This window comes from Peromyscus maniculatus, chromosome 10 (assembly GCF_049852395.1).
Source record: "Peromyscus maniculatus bairdii isolate BWxNUB_F1_BW_parent chromosome 10, HU_Pman_BW_mat_3.1, whole genome shotgun sequence".
Lineage (NCBI taxonomy): Eukaryota > Metazoa > Chordata > Mammalia > Rodentia > Cricetidae > Peromyscus > Peromyscus maniculatus.
In genome coordinates, this window is record NC_134861.1 from 78,347,493 (window position 1) to 78,368,814 (window position 21,322).

At 35.7% G+C, this 21,322-nt stretch overlaps 1 protein-coding gene across 1 annotated transcript in view; it reads right to left on the reverse strand.

Annotated features, from left to right (window-relative positions):
* Positions 1-21,322, reverse strand: part of Tecrl (trans-2,3-enoyl-CoA reductase like) — a 68,039-nt gene that overhangs the window by 14,723 nt on the left and 31,994 nt on the right. The window contains exons 3-6 of the mRNA XM_006985852.4: positions 19,718-19,762; positions 15,314-15,417; positions 9,393-9,508; positions 3,243-3,348 (exon numbers count right to left, since the gene is read on the reverse strand). Of these exons, the coding sequence (XP_006985914.1) occupies positions 3,243-3,348; positions 9,393-9,508; positions 15,314-15,417; positions 19,718-19,762 (371 nt within the window). The remainder of the gene's footprint in view (positions 1-3,242; positions 3,349-9,392; positions 9,509-15,313; positions 15,418-19,717; positions 19,763-21,322) is intronic.

Genomic DNA, 21,322 nt, shown 5'->3' on the forward strand with positions numbered 1-21,322 from the left:
AGTTCCTTGAAAATTTCCTACCTATATAAAGTATGTTTGCTTACTTTAACCCATCATCCTCTTAATCTCTCACCACAAGCCTTTACATACTATTTTGCATACAAGTCCCCTTCCCTTCCCATATCTACATCTGATTTTTTGTTTGTTTGTATCTTTTTGGAGAGTCACTGAGATTAATCAGGATCATCAGTGTCACAATGATGGTCTCCTCTGTGGGTACAAAACTGAAGAAAATGACTGCCTTTCCACAGACTCAATCAACAGTCATAGGAATTCATGCCTGGTACTGTATACCTGGTCCACAATTGGCATCTGAGGAAGTCTTAAGCTCTCTGGGCGAATTTAATGTACTTTTTGGCTAGATTGTCACGGAGCAATGCTGATTTTTAAAAATTTATGTTTCTATCCTCAGACAAATGCTATGCCCTTACTTAGGGAAACTTCTCTTGGGACAAATGCTACGGAATAAAAAGTCATGATTGGCTTATCTCTGAACAAGATATTTACAGTATGCCCTCTAAGTCTGAGATACTATCACTGAATTGGGGGTATTGTGAATGTAAGAACTGAAAGGTAGGAAGTCTGTGTGATGCTGTTTTCTGCTGATAATACAGGGAATGCAGGAATGTCCTCACAGATCATGGACTGCCTACAATGGGCTTAAAACACTACAGAGCCTTTCATTAGAGCACCACAGATCAGGGAGAGGCTCACAGGATCTTGTCTCTCCCACAGAACTGCTGGCTATTACAGCATATTTTTATAAAGTGTCTAAACTTAATACATGGAATACTTCTTCCCATCATAAGGAACTGTGTAAAGTTATATTTTAGTATCACTGAGTAAGCATATAATTTAGATCCATGTTTTTGGGTTTATATTAATGAATATTTGAGAAAAAGTTCAAAGATTTATATTGTATAATTATTTATTAAGAATGATTGATTTTCATCAAGATATTAATGAACTAAGAGAAATGATCTATAGCAAAGTAATAATACTAAATAAAGCAATGATCAGCCTAATTTTAGCACTATTGTATGTTGATTGATTGTAAAAGAAAGTGTCAGACTTGGTTCAAAGAGGAGGCTGTCTAAGCATCCTAAAAATCACTGTCATGAAAGGAGAATCTTGGGTAAGAACATAATAAAATTTCAGTAGAAAGATATGTTATATTTAAATTTGAATTGAAAGTGTAAAGTAAATGTTTCCTAATGTCTTGTTTTCAATGCAGTGTTTGAAAACTTTCCCATTTTCTTGATAGTTTCTTGACCTTGGACATCTATCAATTTTCACCGTTTTCACATGGCAGATTTTAGCCTCACTCTGGCAGCTATAATATCTATAAATTACTATGTGGGTTTCTTCCTTTTCAAATGTATTTAAGGAATCTGATTTAATTCTCACAATGAAGACATTTCCATGCATGATAGACCTATGCTCCTAGAAAGTCTTTCTCTGTAGATTAACTAAGATTAAGGCTCAAATGGGATGGCAGACTAGAACATAAGGGAAAGGGATGGTTGAGCTGGAACAGGGACAGAGTGGCAGAGTAACTAGGGAAATGCATGAACTGTGAACCAATAGCTGAGGAGCCCCCATGGAACTGGATCAGGCCCTCTGGATAAGAGAGACAGTTGATGAGCTTGAAGGAGGCGTCCAGGCAGTGGGACCGGGACCAGTTCTTGGTGCATGAGCTGGCTTTTTGGAATCTAGGGCCTATGCTGAGACACTTTGCTCATCCTTGGTGCAGGGAGGAGGGGACTGGACCTGCCTCAACTGAATCTACCAGGCTGGGCTGAATCCCCAAGGGATTGGAGGCTGTGGGAATGGGGGGTGGTTTGGGAGTGAAGGCTGGAGGGTAGGAGAAGGGAGGACAGGGGAATCTGTGGCTGATATGTAAAATTAAATTAATTATAAAATAAAATATTTATTTAAAAAAAGAGATATCTTGATAGAGGGTGACATCATGGGGATAGGGAAAAACCTGGTGCTGGGGAAGTTCCCAGGAATTCACAAGGATGACCTCAGCTTAGACTACTAGTAATAGTGGAGAGGGTGCCTGAGATGGGTTACCCTGGTAACCAGATTGGTGAATACCCTATCTGTCAACATGGAGCCTTCATCCAGTAATTGACAGAAGCAGATGCAGAGATCCATAGTCAAGTACCAGGCCACAGTCCAGGAGTCCAGGCGAAGAGTGGGAAGAGGGATTCTATGAGCAAGGGGCAGGGGTGGTCAAGATCACAATGGGGAAACACATAGAGAAAGCTGATCAGAGCTAGTGGGAACTCATGAACTTTAGACCAACAGCTGTAGAGCCTGCATAGATTGAACTAAGACCTCTGAATATGGGTGAAAGTCGTGTGGCCTGGTTTGTTTGTGGGGCCCCTGGCAGTGGGACCAGGATTCATCCCTGGTGCATGAGCTGGCTTTATGGAGCCCAGTTCCTATGGGAGGGACACTTCACACAGCCTTGATGTAGGACGAAGGCCTTGGACCTACCTCAACTGAATGTAGCAGGCTTTGCTGCCTTCCCATAGGAGCCTTTACCCTTTCGGAGGAGGGAATGGGGTGGGATGGGCTGGAGGTAGAGGCTGAATAGGGGGAGCAGGAGGAAGGAAGAGAGGGGGATCTGTGGTTGGTATGTAAAATGAATAAAATTTTTCTTAATAAAGAAAAAAGAAAGGCAAACACCTCTCAGAAAATGTCTGAGGTATTCTGACACAAGTAAAGAAGAGAAACCTAGTTTTAAGGAAAAGGTGATTTTCCTATAGAAGATGGTCCTGTTTTTTGATAATTGTTTTCAACTGGACAAAAGCCAGAGTTTCTGCATAGAGGGAATGTAAACTGATAAAATGCCTCTATAAGATTTGAGTGAATGTCTGAATGACAGTTCCTTAATGAGTGATTGATGTAGGGGCACCCATGCCATTATGGATGGTGACTTTCCTGTGCAGGTGGTCTTTGATGCATAACCAAGAAGGCTGCACAAAAGAAAAACATTGAGACAGTGAGCAGCACTCCTCCATGGCTTCCATGTTCCAGTTCCTGTCACCAGGGCTCCCCTCAGTGATAGGCTTATTAATACAATGTGAAATAAACTCTTTTCTCCCTGAGATGCTTTTTGTCATAGTGCCCCGCCCCCAACAGGGATTGAAAACCTAACTAATAAAATGATGCAATGTATTATTATCTATTATTTTCCAAGTTTTTATTAAATGGCATATCTTAATTCTCACCTTTATCAAGTTTTTCGTAGGACTGTGTCCTGAAGAAACTTTATGGACAAATAAAGTTTCCAGAAGGTGTCGGATGTAGTGGATGCAATGGCAGAAGCAAGCCAAGCTGGAAAATGAAGAAATTAATAAACAACTAAATTCCTTTTCAAAAGCCTCCTCACTATATTGCAGGGAACCATAGAGTTGGCTTGGCCTAGCTGCCGTGAGAAGCATGAGTCTCAGTCTTTTCAGGTTAGAGTCTGTGACCCCTGGGACACAATGTACCTTCCAGTTCCTGAGAGACCAATGCCTTCCTCTAGGCAGTGAAGCATTCAGGCCACTTTGTTTCTCTGTATGTTCCCTTAGTAGTCAAGGAAGCATAGAAGCTTGACAGGACAGTTGGTCTTAGACATTAATCTTCTGTACCCTGTATGACTTTCAGACTTCACTGTATCCTGGCAACTGCAACTGTATTGATCCTGGAAATTCCCATTATATTCTGTTTCAGACAAAGGTGTAAAAGGTCTGATTGCTCTCAATAAAATTACCACACCCTCAGTTGTGTTGTGACCCCTCCAAGGGGCTGGATTTAATTCCTTTTGGCCATATCAGGTGACCTTGGCCCCATGAATAACAGTAGGCACTTAAACCATATTATAAGACTATTTAAAGGTTAGTTATTTTTTTAAGTTTCCTGACAAGTATATATTATATGCTTAGCAAATGGCTTACCACACCCACTCCCTTCTTTTTTCTTGCCCTTCTCCACCACAGTAAATACTTGTGCCTGCAGTATTACTTCTGCTTTCATGTCTTATACATATATATCTATAATTGTATAGATACACATAGATTCTAGCAAATATTTTAATTTTTAAAGCATATTACAGTGTCTCATTTAACAAGAAATCTTATTCAATGCTAATTACCCATAGCTGTTTCCTTATTTGTCTAAACAATTTCAATTTTTATTTAATAATGAAACTAATACAAATATCAAAATTCCCTTCTGATGATACTAGAAATACTCCATAATATCAACCATAGTTTGTTTTTTTTTTCACCCATATTCCCTAGGAGGAGGAACAAAACTCATAATTCACAATGAGCTCCTAAGAAACTGGCTGGAGACTGAAGCAGATAACAAACAAGTTTAAAAATAACCAGTGCCTGTGCTGAGTGCAGCTGACATTTTGAAATATTCAAAATTACTTTTTAATTGTTTGGTTGTCCTTTAGCAATTACTGTAAGATTGAGAAGGTTGGAATGTCATTTTCTGTGCTACCATAAAGCATTCTTTATTTATTGGTTTTGTCTATCTGACACATTGCCACATTTATATCTTTATATACCTGTTTCTCTTGTAGTTTAAGACTCCTTCTTTGCCATTTTTATATAAATAATGTTTTGAAAGTAAATATCAATTGTCTTTTAGTGTGGCCAGTTTCCCTGGACAAAATTAAAATGATTTATCCTCTACTAGTGTATTTAACTATTTTATTGTAAGTAAAAGTTAAAATGTTTAAAAATTGATTGTTCTTAAAAAATCTTAAAAATTAGCATGGATCAGTGATAATATACTTTAAGCAATTGAGTGGAGTAAACATGTTAAGATATCATTTATTCTATTTAATATGACACTTGGTTTATTTATCAGAGCAAGAGATGTTTTTAAGAAATAAATATACTGGGTGTAGTAGTAGTAGTAGTAAGGATAAAAATAAAACATGAAATAATTACCATATATTGCTAAGCATAAGATTACAATACCAGGCAAAATTACAATACCCTCCTATTGACTGGTCCTTTAGTCCAATTAGAGGGCTCTTGGTAATCCTCAAGATATAAGTGCCAATAATACACCCCTGAGTATATTTTTCTAAGCTGATCATTGAAGTGGTTTGTAAGTTTTACGGCTGGATATGACTATTGATTGGTCTTCTCCCTGGGAATCTTACACCCTTCCTTGAACTACTATGATAACTGATGCTGAGGGAGTAGTTTTCCAGGTCAGTTTCACCTGGATTCCTCCAAGCTGTATGTTCAAAGTCTGTAGTGTATTCAGCAATATGTCCTGGAACTGAAGTTGTTTGAGGCATTCAAGGACGACTGTATCAACCTATATTATATTTTTAGTTTCCTCTGATTAACACTTCATCATAAACATGGTCTTAATCTTAAATGATGTCATTTTGAGATCACATGCCTTTGAATCATGCAAAATGTTTCATAAATCTCTGATAACTGTTCAAACCTGTGTAACTAAATCAAATTATTTGTGGAATGCTATGGATATCGTTCTGTATAAATAAAACACTGATTGACCAGTGGCCAGGCAGGAAGTAGGTGGGGCAAGGAGAGGAGAATTCTGGGAAGTGGAAGGCTGAGTGAGGGAGACACTGCCAGCCACCGCCATGGCAAGCAGCATGTGAATATGCCGGTAGGCCACGAGCCATGTGGCAAGGTATAGATTTATAGAAATGGGTTAGTTTAAGATATAAGAACAGTTAGCAAGAAGCCTGCCATGGTCATAGAGTTTGTAAGTAATATAAACGTCGGTGTGTTTATTTTATAAATGGACTGTCGGACTGCCAGGGCTCAGCGGGACCCGGAGAGAAGCTCTCCAGCTACAGTTGAAGCTTAACATTTTTGTGCTTTGGAAAATAATAAGTGGTACAGATGTATTTGTTACCAGGATATTATCAAACGTGTGTGTTTAAGAGTAGTAATCACTGTCAGTCAGTTCACTTGGGACTGAAATTGCTCATCTTCCAAGCTGTGCCATATACTCAATATATGCTAGAGTCCAGTCATAAAACACAAGGGTCATTACTTTCTCCTTCCAAGGTCTTCAACTCACTCTCTAAATTAAATAGCCATTCTATGTAATTTAAGGAAAATGAAGAAGTTAATATTTCAAAGCTTGCCTGACAAGCCTCTCATTACCAAGAATCAATTTCTTGTTCTCCTGTGAATGGCTACATCAGCCATTCTTCTGTTTCTACAGTGTACTAACTACTTTGTATCACAGATCGCTTTCATATGAATAGTTGTCAGATTCACTAGTTGAAATCTGACCGATTAATTACCCAAGGTGAAATAAGTATGTATGCATTGGGTTCATCTTTCAAATCATTCAAATTATTTCAATTGAGCCATTTATATGCAGTGAGCCTTATAAGCCATGCCATGTCAACAATTCACTGCATCTATTGGGGAAGTTAAATTCAGTTAAGGGAAAAAATATCAAAATGATCACAGTAACAGTTTAAAACAATACATTGTCTAAAAGCAAGTCAAACTAGCAAGATTTATGGAAGTCATTGGAATGATTACTCTGAGTGAGAAATTTTGACATCATGATAAGATAGTGGGAATGAGAATTGGAAATGACATGGTAGAACAGAACAAGTTGTGTGAAGAAGTGCAGCAGGGAATCAGGACAAGAAGTCCTCAGTATGGCTGCAGCTCAGCATCTGTGATGAGATGAAAAAGTAAGGGTCAAATTTGTTATTTTTACTAGTGTCCACAGGACCTCAATGCTCTTTCTTAATTTACTTGGGATATTTTTAATTCATGGAATTTGAAGTTTTGTTCTCTTTTTTTCCTTTTAACATATTTTAAGGTGGTATTTTGAATAACTGCACCCCCTTTTAGTATGCATGTCTTCTGAGAGGCATGGAGATAGACCTGGAGGGGGAATAAAGGATGCATTGTTTTCACAACAGGCTAACAACCACAGTTACATAGCATATTTTGATAACTGTCCTACTACTAACAAAAAGTCAATCACATCCAAGTACTACTTCATTTAGGGTTTTAACTTACTAAAAGTATCCAGTAAACTGTTTTTTCCATAGTTATGTCTTTCTTCTCTATGTAATATTGCTAATTGTTTAAGTCACTCTCCACTTCATAGTTCTACATGTATTTTCCTGTTTCTGAATTGCCTGACACACATTGTCTGTTGTTTGCTATTGCTTGCTACTCTAACTGAACTACTCTTAACAATTTGGGACTTTAAAAGTGCAAACTGTTTTGTCTTTTATCATTAGCTAAACTTCATTGTTCTACAATTAAATCTTCTTTAGTGGGGATTTCAGCCAATATTTAGTAGGATCGTACTTACTTACTGAGGAATGTTCTGGTTTTAAGAAAATATGATTTAAGATTATTCAAGTTTATTATGTTTTTAACAGACTTAATTCAATTTATTTTTTTCTCTACAAAAGCCCTCTATGGTAGTCACAGATGGTACATGGGTCCGAACAGAGGCTCTGGTGTTGGTTTTCCACAGATGGTCAGTGAATTCCCGGTAAGGAGATTTGGTGAATTTGGTCTCTTTCCAGAGATCTGTGGTCAAATAACTATAGGTCTTGGAGATAGCATCAAAAGTGGCCTTGGCTAATGTGTAGTAGTCATTGATACTGGTCATCAGCAGCAGCTTCTTGGGCACAGGAGCAGGGATGATGGCAGTGCCCCTGTGGGCAGGGACAGGCTCAGAGAAACAGTGGCTTGTCATCCTGCAAGGAATAGGGTAGGATTTTCCATTCTTGTTCCCTCAGTAGCCTCTGGGGAATGGTTAACAGGGAAAGCTTCAACAAGATAGTGGCCCCTCAGATGTCAGGAGCCACCTTCTTGGAGAACTTAGCACTAAGACCAGCAAGACCATTATAGTTCCCAATAGTGGGAAAAGCTTTGAATCTGGTCTGCTTGTCATCTGGAGTATGCTTCTGCACTGGCAATCTCTCTCTCTCTCTCTCTCTCTCTATATATATATATATATATATATATATTAAATTTAGAATTTAAAAAATTCTAATTCTTAAATATAGAAATTAATTTTTTTATATTTTCTCCAACATAATCTTTTCATTAATTATTTAGGAATTTCATACAATGCACCCCTATTACACTCCCTTCCCTTCCTCTCAGATCCAACCTCTCACCCTTGTGCTCCATCCCAGGTAAAAAATACACCATGTCCAATTTTTGTTGCCCATATACTCATTGGAGCATGGTCAAATTCCCAGCGGCCAGGCCTTTAACAATAATTGGGTCTTCCCCCACCTCTGGCCCTGTGCTGCCACCACAAACCATCAACTGTGAAGAGCTACACTTCAGCATCTTTATCAAAGTCATGTCTGGACTGTTGCTTTTTCTTTGTGGGGAGGGTTGTCACAGAAGCCTCCAGTGTCTCTCACTCTCAGTTATGAATCCACAGTCATTGATAACATTTCAAAGGCAGCTTCTTTGTCCATACCAGCCAGAGGCAACATGGATCATGAACTTCCACATGGTTTCAGATGGCAACATTGACCACAGACAATAGCATGGTTTCCAGCTCTAGCATGGACCATCAATATCACCATGGCCTCCAGCAGCAGCCCTGATCTATAGAATCTCATCTTTTAGGGATTCTTCCAGGAAAATGTCAATAATCTTGGATTCCTTAATGGACAGGGAAAACAGGTAGATCCCTTTCAGAGACTTGAATTTTCATATCCTTGACCACGCAGCCCAGCTTGGTCACAAGAATGAAATCCTTGTCTTCAGAGTTACCTCCAAGAGCCTGGCAGTCTAGACCTTGGCCCCTAAGACAGCTGCAGAATCACCCAAGGAAGGCACAGAGGCCTAAAGCTGGACTCTTGGTCCACGGAGCCCTACCACTGCACCAGTATCAGCCAAATTGCCTACTTTACCAAACTAGATTGTTCTGTGATTGAGAGAGGGTCTTTCTGCACAGCCCTGGCTATGCTGATACTCATTATACAGACCAGGTTGTCCCCAAACTCACAGAAATCATCCTTCCTCTGCCTCACTGCATGCTGGGATTAGAGGTGTGCTCTATTAGGTTTTTCAGCTTCATTATATAAAAGCTATATAAATTAGTTATAATTATAATATGAACCTTGGACTTTTTATATTGTTTTCTCTGCTAAGCTTATATAGTCCAACATTCTTTCCTGATGCTGGGGCAGCTGTGACTAAGCCATGAATAGAAGGTGAATAGTTGGTCCTTTATACTGTACTAAGTGCTGAGAACTACTGGTCCAGAAGTTAGATTAACTTTAACTCTGGTGATTTATTTGACAATGTAATTATCAAGAAGTGGTCCCATCATAATTAGGGGTGCATCTGTCACCCTTTGTGTCCCCATGTGTCACTTACTGTACCACAGGGTGACGAGGCCGCCGAGAGCTCTCCTTCACATCATATATGTATGAGCTCCTCAAGTAGAAAAGAAGGTATATTAGCAGAGGTCCCGAGAACTCGGCCAAAAAGACCTAAAAATAGAAAGTAGATTTTGGTTAAAAAAGTGGTTTTACAAATATTCTAGGAGTTACCTACATTAATAACCATTCATCAAATACATGAGCTGATGAAATATGTTATTAGATACTGACTTAAAAACAAACTAGATACTGCCAGAAATTAATTATGCTCAGAAGAATCCACTTAAGAAAATAGATAATGTAGAGATAACTTTAAACATAATTTTGAACTTTTATTGTAGTAAATTTGTAAATGAAAGCATCCATAGTTATATTAATGTAGCTACTCACACAAACATTTGCCCAGTACCAAACTTTATACATCTCAATGAATTTCTATATCATTATAATGGTCATTCTGAGGCAGTGTATTTCACTTACAGTTTCACATTTTCACTCTTCATTAGACTTTAAGGTACATATCCACCACAAACACACACAAAAAAGTGACAGATTTGAAACTAGAAAAATGATTAGCTTTGTAACCTCTGATTTTGAACTAAGTATCAGACTTTAATGGAAATAGTACAAAATCATTTTATCTGATAAGTAAATCATTTTAAATATACTTTCAATTTTGTCCCACCCATTCCATGTTCTATATGAAGTATCCCACTCACTGTAAAGAACATCAGTGAAAGTAGCTATTTTTTCCATTATTCATTCTTGTCTTTTGCCAAATATTTCCTTCATTAACTCAATTAACTTGACTACCATTAAAATAAAAAATTGGAAATGTTATACCTTATGATACTTAGCTGTAAGTGTCAACTAGACATATTCTGCAATTACTTGGGAACAGAATCTTAATGACAGATTTTCTACATTATGTTGCTCTGTGGGCATGCCTGTAGAGGATTGTCTTATTTAAATAAATTGATCTAGAAAGGCTCAGCTTACTGTGCAATACTGAATCTGAGTCAAGAGGATCATGTGTTTAAAGCCAGCCTAGGTTATAGAAAAGAATAAGTACCTTACATGAACATATACTTATATATTTGTGGAATTATGTATTATATTTAAATATATAGCTAGGTTTATATAGTGGAATATGTAATATTATTATATATTTACATTTATATTCTTGTGTTTCCTTAGTTATAATTCTGACCATTAGGAATGTATTTATCATAGGCCCAAAGAGACCAGAGATAAAAAACTGTAAAACATGTGATAATATGCTATGGGATCTTTTTCTCTGTGCTGTGAATGTGTGTTGTTCCTATTGGTTAATAAATGGACTGATTTAGCCTATGGCAAGTCAGCTAATGGGCAGGTGGAAAATCCAGGAGAGACACAAGAAAGGGAGAGACAGGCAGAGAGGAGACACCACTAGCCACCACCAGGAGAAGCAAGATATAAAAGTACTTACTGGTAAGCCACCTGCCATGTGGCAAAGTATAGATTTACAGAAATGGGTTAAAATGTAAGAGCTAGTTAGCAAGAATCTTGAGCCATTAGGCCATATAGTTTGAAAATAATACAAGCCTTTGTGAGTTTATTTGGGTCAGATGGAACACAGGAAAACTTCTGACTACAATAATATAAATTTCATATAAAAATTTATATTAAATTAGGGCCTATGATATGTCTCATTATTGAAATGCAAAGATATTATTTTGCTGAACATGCTGGCTCACATCTATAAACCAACATTTGGGAGGATGGGGCAGTAACATTGCAGTGAGTTTAAAGCCAGATGGGGTACAATATGAGAGCCTATCTCAGCAAGAAAGAGAGACAAAGAGACAGAAAGGAAGAAAGAAAGAAAGAAAGAAAGAAAGAAAGAAAGAAAGAAAGAAAGAAAGAAAGAAAGAAAGAAAGAAAGAAAGAAAGAAAGAAACAACAAGTAGAGAGAAAGAGACAGTAGGATTATTAACCATTATCAATATCCCATAACCAGTTTCAGTTATTATTTTGTAATAATGAGAAGGCTGTATTCTTTATATGAAAATTTCTTAAATATTTATTTCAAGGCCATCTGATTTAACAAAGTCAAATTTTAACAAATTCTGTATGATATATCCAATATGAAAAATGTTGTGAATAAAAGTGAAATTTGATGAAAAGCCACTATAATTTAAGCTAATAAAATTTTATCAGATATTATGTATGGAGTTCTTCAGAGTCAGAGGAAATTAAACTATGTTCTTCTTTCTGTCATCTCTTAAATAAAATTCAGGATGGGATGCTCACAGGCATGAATTCAATTTAACAGCCAATATTTTATCACAAATATTGTGCATTCTGAAACATGGCAGTTCAAAAGAGAACTAGATATGAATTATAAATCTTGAATACACTAAAGAATGACACAAACTTTTGGACAATATCTCTTTCAAAGCATTCATTTGAGTGCAAATAAAAGAAAAGATGAGAGATACTTTATTAAACTGAAAAGGTTATCAAAAATTGTTTTATGATGAAAAACAAGGACTGCATAGATATATTACTGTGGTAGCTTACTGTTCCAATGAAAAAATAAAATAGAGCCCAATAGATGCTTGTGCACAGACAAGCAAGGCAAGTGATAAGGACCCACAAAGTCTGGAAACTCCACTATAAACACTAAGGCCTTGTTTCTATTTTGAATTCATGAAGTACACTTAAGTTCTAATTTATTTATTTTATACTATGCTAATAAGCTTTTCCCTTCAATTTTCTCCACATTCCACTAATGTAATGTTTTTCTTGAAAAAAAAAAAAGAATTACTTTAACTATGCAGTGAAGGTCCTTGTGAGCCTTTTGAGTTATTTACCATTGGTATCTGTAGGAAGTTATTCTAGGGTCCCATGGTACCAAAACTCACATGTCAAGTTCCTTAAATTAAATGGAATAGTATTTGCATAAATTTGCATACATCGGTACACTGTAAATAACATCTGAGATATTTATGTTGGGTGATACAATCTATATGGTGTAGGAATCCATGGGTCTTATATATTTTGGAAAACAAAGAAAGTCAGATTTGTATGTGTCCAAGATGTATGTGTTCAGCCATAGCAAGTCTTACTATAGAGAACAAGGCTGGTGCATGATTGAATGTGCAGGTCAAGTGCCAGCAGGTATGCAAGACAACCAGAATTACAATGATTAGACCAAAATAATGTTTCAATAAGAACATAAAAACTGTAGTGATAAGTTGAGTAGCTTTTCTACACTTAATCTTTTCTCAATGAATTTAGGATGACTTGGAAATTGTCTTTAGTTTTACCATATTACGGTGTTGAGAGTTTGCATTCTTAATCTATACTTGTGTTTCACTCCTGAAAACAAATTAAATATTTCAGAAATATTGAAAATCAACAATAGAAACAAAGTGATTTTAAACAACTGCAAAACAAAGGAGAGTTGTGGATTAAGATAAATAAGTATTCTCTTAAATACTTAAAACTAATATTACATTGCTTTAGGGAATATCACTGATAATAGTATCATGTTAGACAAATATTGTTTTCCTTTATTTTTATGTGAACAATATAGACTATGTAATCTTTCAAAGGTTCAAATAATAGGGTTAACACACTTGTGCTTAAACATATCCATCAATTTGCTCAAGGACATAAAAGGAAAGAATGACAATTTAGATATTGGAAAACAGTGAGAAAAAGAATATGAAAAAATAGAAACCTAGAAGGATGATAAAGAAGCCATACATGAAGAAATAAAAAATATATCTATATCTATATAAAATTGCAAAAAACATGTTCAACTAATGCTATAAAGCAAAAACATAATATGCAGAAACATTATCAAAATTGTGATATTAAATTAAAACTCATGATGTCAAAATAAAACCAAATTTTAAGATGACCCAAAGATCAGACTGATTACTATTAACATAAAAAAGCTGATATTTTATAGAAATAATCAAGTCAGAAATGAAGATGTGAAATTTTATGGAGAAAAAAATTATATTTATTTTCTATGACATACTCTTTAATACATTTTAATAGCTTACAAATATGTATGTGTTATATGTGGGAAAATATTTCTATTGTACAATTAAGTGGATACAAAAAGGGTGTGATTAAAATGTACATCTTTAGCATTTAATAAAACTGATCCATTTAGAGCAAAAGAATATTTGAACCATGGGAGAGATTAAAAAACGTCCATGCTATTTCCAGAGCTTGGTTTGTCACTTAGATGACTTTCCTCTCAAATAAGGTATCATTTTCTAGTACAGTTATCAAAGTATTCCACTGTCCTGCTTCTTCTTGTTGTTGCTTATCCCCTTCATGCAGCTGGAAGTTTCTAATGAACTCATGGCTAATGCCTCTCACCTTGACACAATCCCTATAAACAAAATTTTCTTTTCATCGTGTTTGCTCAAAGGATATTAGGATATTTGAATCCTGGTAGATCACATCTACCAATCTGAAATATTTTTAGCTAAGTACACTGAAGTTTCATATTAAATATTACATGCTTTTTTACAAAATGCATGCATCAATAGTTTTACCTAAACATTCCTATGTTTCACAAGAATTAATATTATTTTAAATTTAATTTTAGTCTAACAATTTTTTACCCAAAGGCTCCACAATCTCAATAAACTAAAACAATTTTTAATACCAAAAACAACCCCACTGTAGAAGAACTCATTACTAAATACAGAAGGGAAATATATATTAAAATTAAGTTGGCAAGGTGACAAATATGGCAGCATTTTATTAGTAAACATAAACATGAATTTTTGTCTCAGAAATTTTTAATATATAACTGAGCATGCATATTTATTATTTTTAAAACATCTATCTGTTTATTTAATGTGTACATGTCTTTGTCTATGTGCATGTCTGTGCAATGTGGGCAGCAAGTGCCTGTGGAGGTCAGGAGGGGTCATTGGATTAAGAATCATGAGAAGTGAGGTAGGGCTGGGAATAGAAACTGAGACCTCTGCATAAGTGCTGAGCAATCTCTCCACCCCCATATTTAATAATTTTAAATTGATTATATAAAGAAAGTACTCCAAACTTTACAAATGATAAAATTCATTTTAGTGCCAGCAAAACAAAATCCATTCAAATGAAAAACATTGATACAAACACATTACAAATATAGATCATGTTGTAATTCAAAACACAAATATTCACGTTTGAAACGTATACACAAAAGATGCCTATTGAGAAAAGAAAATAAAGACAGAAAAGGCCCCATTCTCTGTAGATCATTGCAAGAATTACTTATCATGCTAGATGTTTCTTTGAACTAAAAGTCCTATAGAGTTTACTCTTGTCAGCTTTTCTATTACTTGATTGCATCAATCATGAATAGTTCAATCTCTTGAAGTGGTTTCAAGAATTTTTCCCTTCATGTCCTTTGGGTAGCCCTCCTGTTTCTATATCATTAAACACAGATGAAGTAATTTTGAGAAATATAATTCTTCTCAAAGAAGTGGGGAGGGAGAAGCCTAAAGAATGTACCCATAAGCCAAGGAAGTCTTACTTCTTTCTTGGTAATTCTCTATAAGAACCTCATCACAAAGATTATTGTATCTACACCTACTCATTCCAGTGTGAAGAATATCCTTGAAATATCTAGGCTTCTGGAAAAAGAAAAGCTAAAGCAATATCACTCAACAGACAAGGCAAAAAGAAAACACATGGACATGACATGAATTGACATGAAAGAAAACATATTTGCTTCCTCTCTTTCTACACATATCTAGAGCTTCACTAGAACTTTGGCCACTGATTTCATTACAACTCTAGTAGATTTTCTATCATTGCAAAAAAAAAAAAAAAGGCCTTAAATACAAACAAGAAGTTTATAAAACGGGGCATATATACTAAACTCCGATTGACACTTACTGTGGTCCAACTGACTTGTCGACCTAGGTCTGTAAAATAGAGTGTGATAATTGACGAAGCTGCAACACTTTGAACAGTGATGTAGTCTTTCAAAAAAGGGCCACCTAAAATAAAGCAATGAGAAATGAGTATTTAAATATAATTTTATAGCAGAGTGACAAAGAACTTCTTAATATGAAACTGGTGACTAATTAGGATTAGAATTATGCAGTCATTCTATACCAAATGTGAATGAACCATTCCATTTAAGTAATGTATGAATCAATTTTTTCAAACATAAAGTTTACAAAAAACTTTTGGTGAAAAATAGAGACTGTCCTTAGCTTTTATGAAAAGAAGGAAGGGAGATGACTCGAGAAATTTTCCATGAAAATTCAACTCAACCATCACTTTGCTCCAGCTTTCATGTGTCCTAAACAGATAATATAGGCAATGTGTGTGTGTGTGTGTGTGTGTGTGTGTGTGTGTGTGTGTGTGACTGTGAATGGGTAAATGGAGGTTGGTCTTGACTGCCATTTTTCTATATAACAATAGAAAGTGAATATGACATGGAAAACAATTTGCAATCAGCATGGTCAATACTACTGTGACAGTAATGTATAAGATCATAGAATGTTTTTTTCCAAGTTTATATTTATTATTTTTTGTCGTCCAAGTCATTTGGATAAAAATAGTATAACTTTTGTAATTATATTAAGATATTTATCATTCACAAATTTCACACAATAAGATATTTTTTAATTTTATTATTTAATTTAATTTTACATATCAGCCATGGATTCCCTTGTTCTCTCCCCTCCCATCCCCCCCCACCCCTAACAACACCTCACCCCCCATCCCCGCCTTCATGCCAGCCCACACCCCACTCCCATCTCCTCCAGGGCAAAGACTCCCCTGACTCTCCTGAGGATTGAGTTCAACCTCGTATATTCAGTCCAGGCAGGTCCAGTCCCCTCCTCCCAGGCTGAGCCAAGCGTACCTGCATAAGCCCCTGATTTCAAACAGCCAGCTCATGCACTGAGTACAGGACCCAGTCCCACTGCCTGGATGCCTCCCAAACAGATCAAGCTAATCAACTGTCTCACTTATCCAGAGGGCCGGATCCATTTGGGGGCTCCTCAGCTATTGGTTCATAGTTCATGTGTTTCCATTCATTTGGCTATTTTTCCCTGTGCTTTATCCAACCTTGGTCTCAACAATTCTCGCTCATACAAACCCTCCTCTTCTCGCCAATTGGACTCCTGGAGCTCCACCTGGGGCCTGGCCGTGGATCTTTGCATCCGGTTCCCTCAGTCATTGGATGGGATTTCTAGCATGACAATTAGGGTGTTTGGCCATCCTATCACCAAAGTAGGTCAGTTCGGGCTGTCTCTTGACCATTGCCAATAATCTATTGTGGGGGTACCTTTGTGGATTTCTGTGGGCCTCTCTAGCACTTTGCTTCTTCCTATTCTCATGTGGTCTTCATTTATCATGGTCTTTTAGTCATAGAATGTTTGTATGATAAAAATTTTGAATTCTTTTTTGTACCTTTGCAAATATGCTGAAAACTATCCTGACAGATGACTATTGGGTTCTTTAATAGGGCAATCAATTTATGCTCTGCTATTATCTTTGAAAACTTTAAATAATAAAACACTCAAATTTTTTGTTTTTTAATGTAGTCCCACCATTACAAATTTTGAAAAGAATAAACCACATACATCATAAATCATACCAATCTCTTGTGTGTGTGTGTGTGTGTGTGTGTGTGTGTGTAGAAAAGATGATATCCTTGTGCATCCTTCTTGCATGTGTGGGTTGAAGGCAGAAGTTGGCCTCAGTATCTTTCTTTCCTTTTCCATCTCTCTTCTTGATGCCTGCTTGCTCTCAAGCCCCCAGGATCCTTCTGACATTAGCACACTCAGCCAGTCCCTGGGTTACAGGCACATGCCCCCCAGTCTGTCTCTTACAGGAGTGCTGAGGATACAAATTTACATAGAAAACTCGTTCTCATTGACCCATTTTCCTAGTCCTAATCACTCATTCCACTCTCAAACTTAGGAATCTGGAGCTCCATCCTTTGCCTTCCAAGAAAATGTCTTTATGTCAAGGAGAAAAAAAATAGAAAAGTATACAGAGAGAGTGAACATGCTGAGACAAAGCACCTACCATTCCTGTAGATCACAGTTTTGTCCTATTCAGAACTCATAATTTCCTGCCCCAACAAGCTCAAAAAATTCCAGTGCACCTACCAGTACACTCTGAAGCATAGTAATACAGATAAGGATACAAGAAACATGTATTTTTTAATGTTTTAAGTGCCAAATTTATTATAATAATGGTTTTAGTACATGACCATTCTTATTTCTGTGTCATTTTAATTATGACTGTAGCTCTCCTCTATGATAACTGATAATCTCCATTCTGGCTTTGGGAAGATAGAATGGTCTCCTCGTTGCTTTAGCTAAAAGATTATCTGAAGAAAGCTTTGTGGCTCTAAGCCTGGGCCTCAAAAAATTCTTGAATGCCTCCCTGCTCATCGTTCACATGCCCACTTCCACCTTCTGAGGGAGCCTGTTTCTTCTGCTAAAGGCCAGCAGATTACTTAGCTCAGAATAGAAATGCTGCTTTCCTGTGCATGTTAGATCAATGGGTGATTGCCATTGAATGTGTGAGTCTATCCAAGCTCAGCAAACTACAACCAGTTCAGAAAAAACCACTGGAGTAAATAAATACTTGTCATTTAATACATTAAAAAATGGTTTTGTTTTACCATTATCTGTAGCATAAGGAAATTCAGATTCTGATTTTATAAGGTGATTGCTCATTAGTGCCAAATGTGTTCTAGGAGCATCTCTCTGTAGTGATTGTGGTGCTGATTGATGATAGACTCGACTCACCTTTTCTCCTCCTGTGGGAATAGCTGTTACTGCTATAGATGCATATGTAAAATGTTGAAATTCAGTAACATAATCTAACTTAACATTGTAAAACATTGATACTACAGAGAAAGTCCTGCAATTACAAAAGCTGGATGCTTTTCCAGAGGACCCAAGTTTGGTTCTAGCACCAATGATGATTAGACCAAAACCCATCTGTGATTCTAGCTCCATGGGGGTCCTATTCTCCATTTAGGCTTGTATAGATTTCTGCAGAAACATCACACATGCACACACACACACACACACACACACACACACGGAAAGAAAGAGAGGGAGAGAGACAGAGACAGAGACAGACAGACAGATATTTAAAGACTTTGTTGACTTTAGTTATTGAAAGTGCATGAAAATAAATGTCACATAGATAGGTAATTAGAAAAGTCAACTTAAAATTGAGTTAACTAGAAGAAACTTCACTTTGCACAATACACTGCTTACTTCAATGAATTAATTCACTCTCTAAAACAAACAAAACATCAATTTCTGTCCAGACATTTAGTAAGCAGTTTTATTTTACTCAAACCACTTTCAAGTCCCAACAACCCAGGAAGAGCATAGGAAAATGCCTTGACCACAAGATTTGTGCTAACCAATCCTTTAGGCCTTTGGAGTGTGACCTAAATGGATACTGATGCCTGTTGCACTCTTGACAGACTTTGTGCTAGGGATTGTTAAAATAATACAATCATTTCTTTTTATACAAAGTATAGATGCTAGAGGTCCACAGAAATAACACAATGCTTTTGCTCCTTTAAAATCAGTAAGACACAGATTTGCTTTAAAAATATGATTACGATACATGTCAGACTAAAATAACATGAATTCTAAAAATGTGACAGATCCCTATATTTTCAATATACAGGTTCCAGAGAAACGGAGAATAGTAAGGAAACAGCATATCTTTCAAACATTTAGAGAAATAGGAATTTGACTTAGATTCTAGTGATATTTGAGAATTGTGAACATGACTATTATCAAAGGAATAAGAAAATCCACTTAATTTTTAATTAATATATTTTAAGTAGTAACTCCTTAATAAGTACTTCCTATAAATGCCCTAGTAAGTTTTTAAATATGAATTTAAAACCTCTTTCAAACTCTAAATATTCATTCTAGCTACAAGTCTCCTATAAAAAGAGAGAATTAAATGTGAGGTCCAGTAGATGCAATGTCAATAATATTGGTTCTCAACTAGAACTCATTTATAGATTTATATTTTTTAATTCTGGTAATGTTGCATCTATTAGTAGATGTATTTTCTTCAGTTTTCATCATTTTTGCCTGTCTTTATCATAGTATTCTATTTATGAAATCAAAAGAGCAATTAAAACAATTTTTAAAGACAAAATGGAGATGGATTAGCGTGTTAGACTCAAGTGAGATAGTGTTTACATGCATAGAGTAAGTAATAAATGTGAGTTACTGAGCTCAGAAGACAGATTCTAAGTTAAATAAATTGATTAGTTGAAATTGGTCTTACCATATTCTAGTTGTAGGCCAACTCTGGAAGGGTACCACTTTGGACCTATACATTAAAAGAGAACATTTAATCATTAGCAAGATTAGAAATTCAGCTTTAAGATATAGAGGTTCTTATGGGAAGACAAGATCCCTATTGGAAAGGGAGTACAACATTCATTCGTATCAAACACAGACACAGTAGTTTCCATTGGCAGGGAGCTGACTAGCAGTGGTGTGGGTGGTCAGTGGATGAAATTGTGATTTGACTATGCAGTTATGCTCATGTTATGCGCATGTACCAATCCTTATGGTCCAAGACAGGCAACATATGTCATATAATTAATTCTTCAATAAAAATCTGCATATTGGTGAAAATTATGACTTTGGCTTTCATTGAAAATTCCTCTAAGTTTGGCACCAGATATTATACCATTTCTTTAGGAGCAATGTGCTTTATCAGAATAATTCCTACTGTCTTAGGCACTCCATCAGAATGATATCTACAGAAGTGAAGTGCTCCTTCAAAATGATATGTATGATTGACTTTGATTATTGTCAATGTATTAATTAAAGCACAAATATTAGTTTATATGTTCTTTTTGGACAACATATATGAATGGACAGAATAATATTTTCTTTACAAGAAATCCTGAACATTTTTATAACATATTGCAGTATCAAAAAAATTATTTCCAGAATTCAAAGATAATCACATTCAATTATCTTAAATATCTCTTGGAGAAAATGCAAACAATTCTATCCAACATCAAATAGTAAATTAATAAGTGTATTTACAAGAACATTCTACAATCATCATTTTCCCAAATAAATAAATTTTAATTATTACTAACAACAACTGAGGCAAATGTAGCTGGACTTTCTTTTCAGTCACAAGCCTCAAATAATGATATGGAGACTTAATATTAATTATGAAAAATTGGCCTTTAGCTTAGGCTTGTTTCCAACTAGCTCTTATAACATTTTGCCGCATGGCTTTTATTTCTCTTTCATTTTGTACATTCAATTTTTGTACATCCCCATTTCCATGAGGGAAAAATCCTAAGAAAGAATTTACATTCATGCATTAAGGTTATTGAGACTTATTCATAAACAAAATTTAGAGATAACAATTACAAAGATAACACATAAATACTGTGACATTTACCTCTTTTAGATAGTCTGAAGGTTAAAAGCATCATTTTATTTCAGCTTGTATATTAACTAACATGCTTACTATTTTTATATCGATTTATAGTTTTGAATCGTATGCTAGTATTGTTTATTGAAAAATACTTAAAGATAGTTTTGCTACCATGTAACCTACAGACAAAAAAATACAAAAAAAATTCAATTAAGTGCTACAGAAGATGCAACAGTTTTAATTGAGCTTGTGAGGACACTTGATATTGAACCAAAATACAAGCCATCCACTTATATTTTGAAATCCATTTATATTTGACAGATAGCAACTGACCCCTGTGGTAGTTGTATATATAAGCAGTCAGGTTCTATCAATTTAAATAACATCCTCTGAAGACATCACTTTCCATAGCAAATTATGAGGCCATCTTGGGTGGAAATGCCAAAGAAAAAATAACTGTTATAACTATTATGCCTTACATGT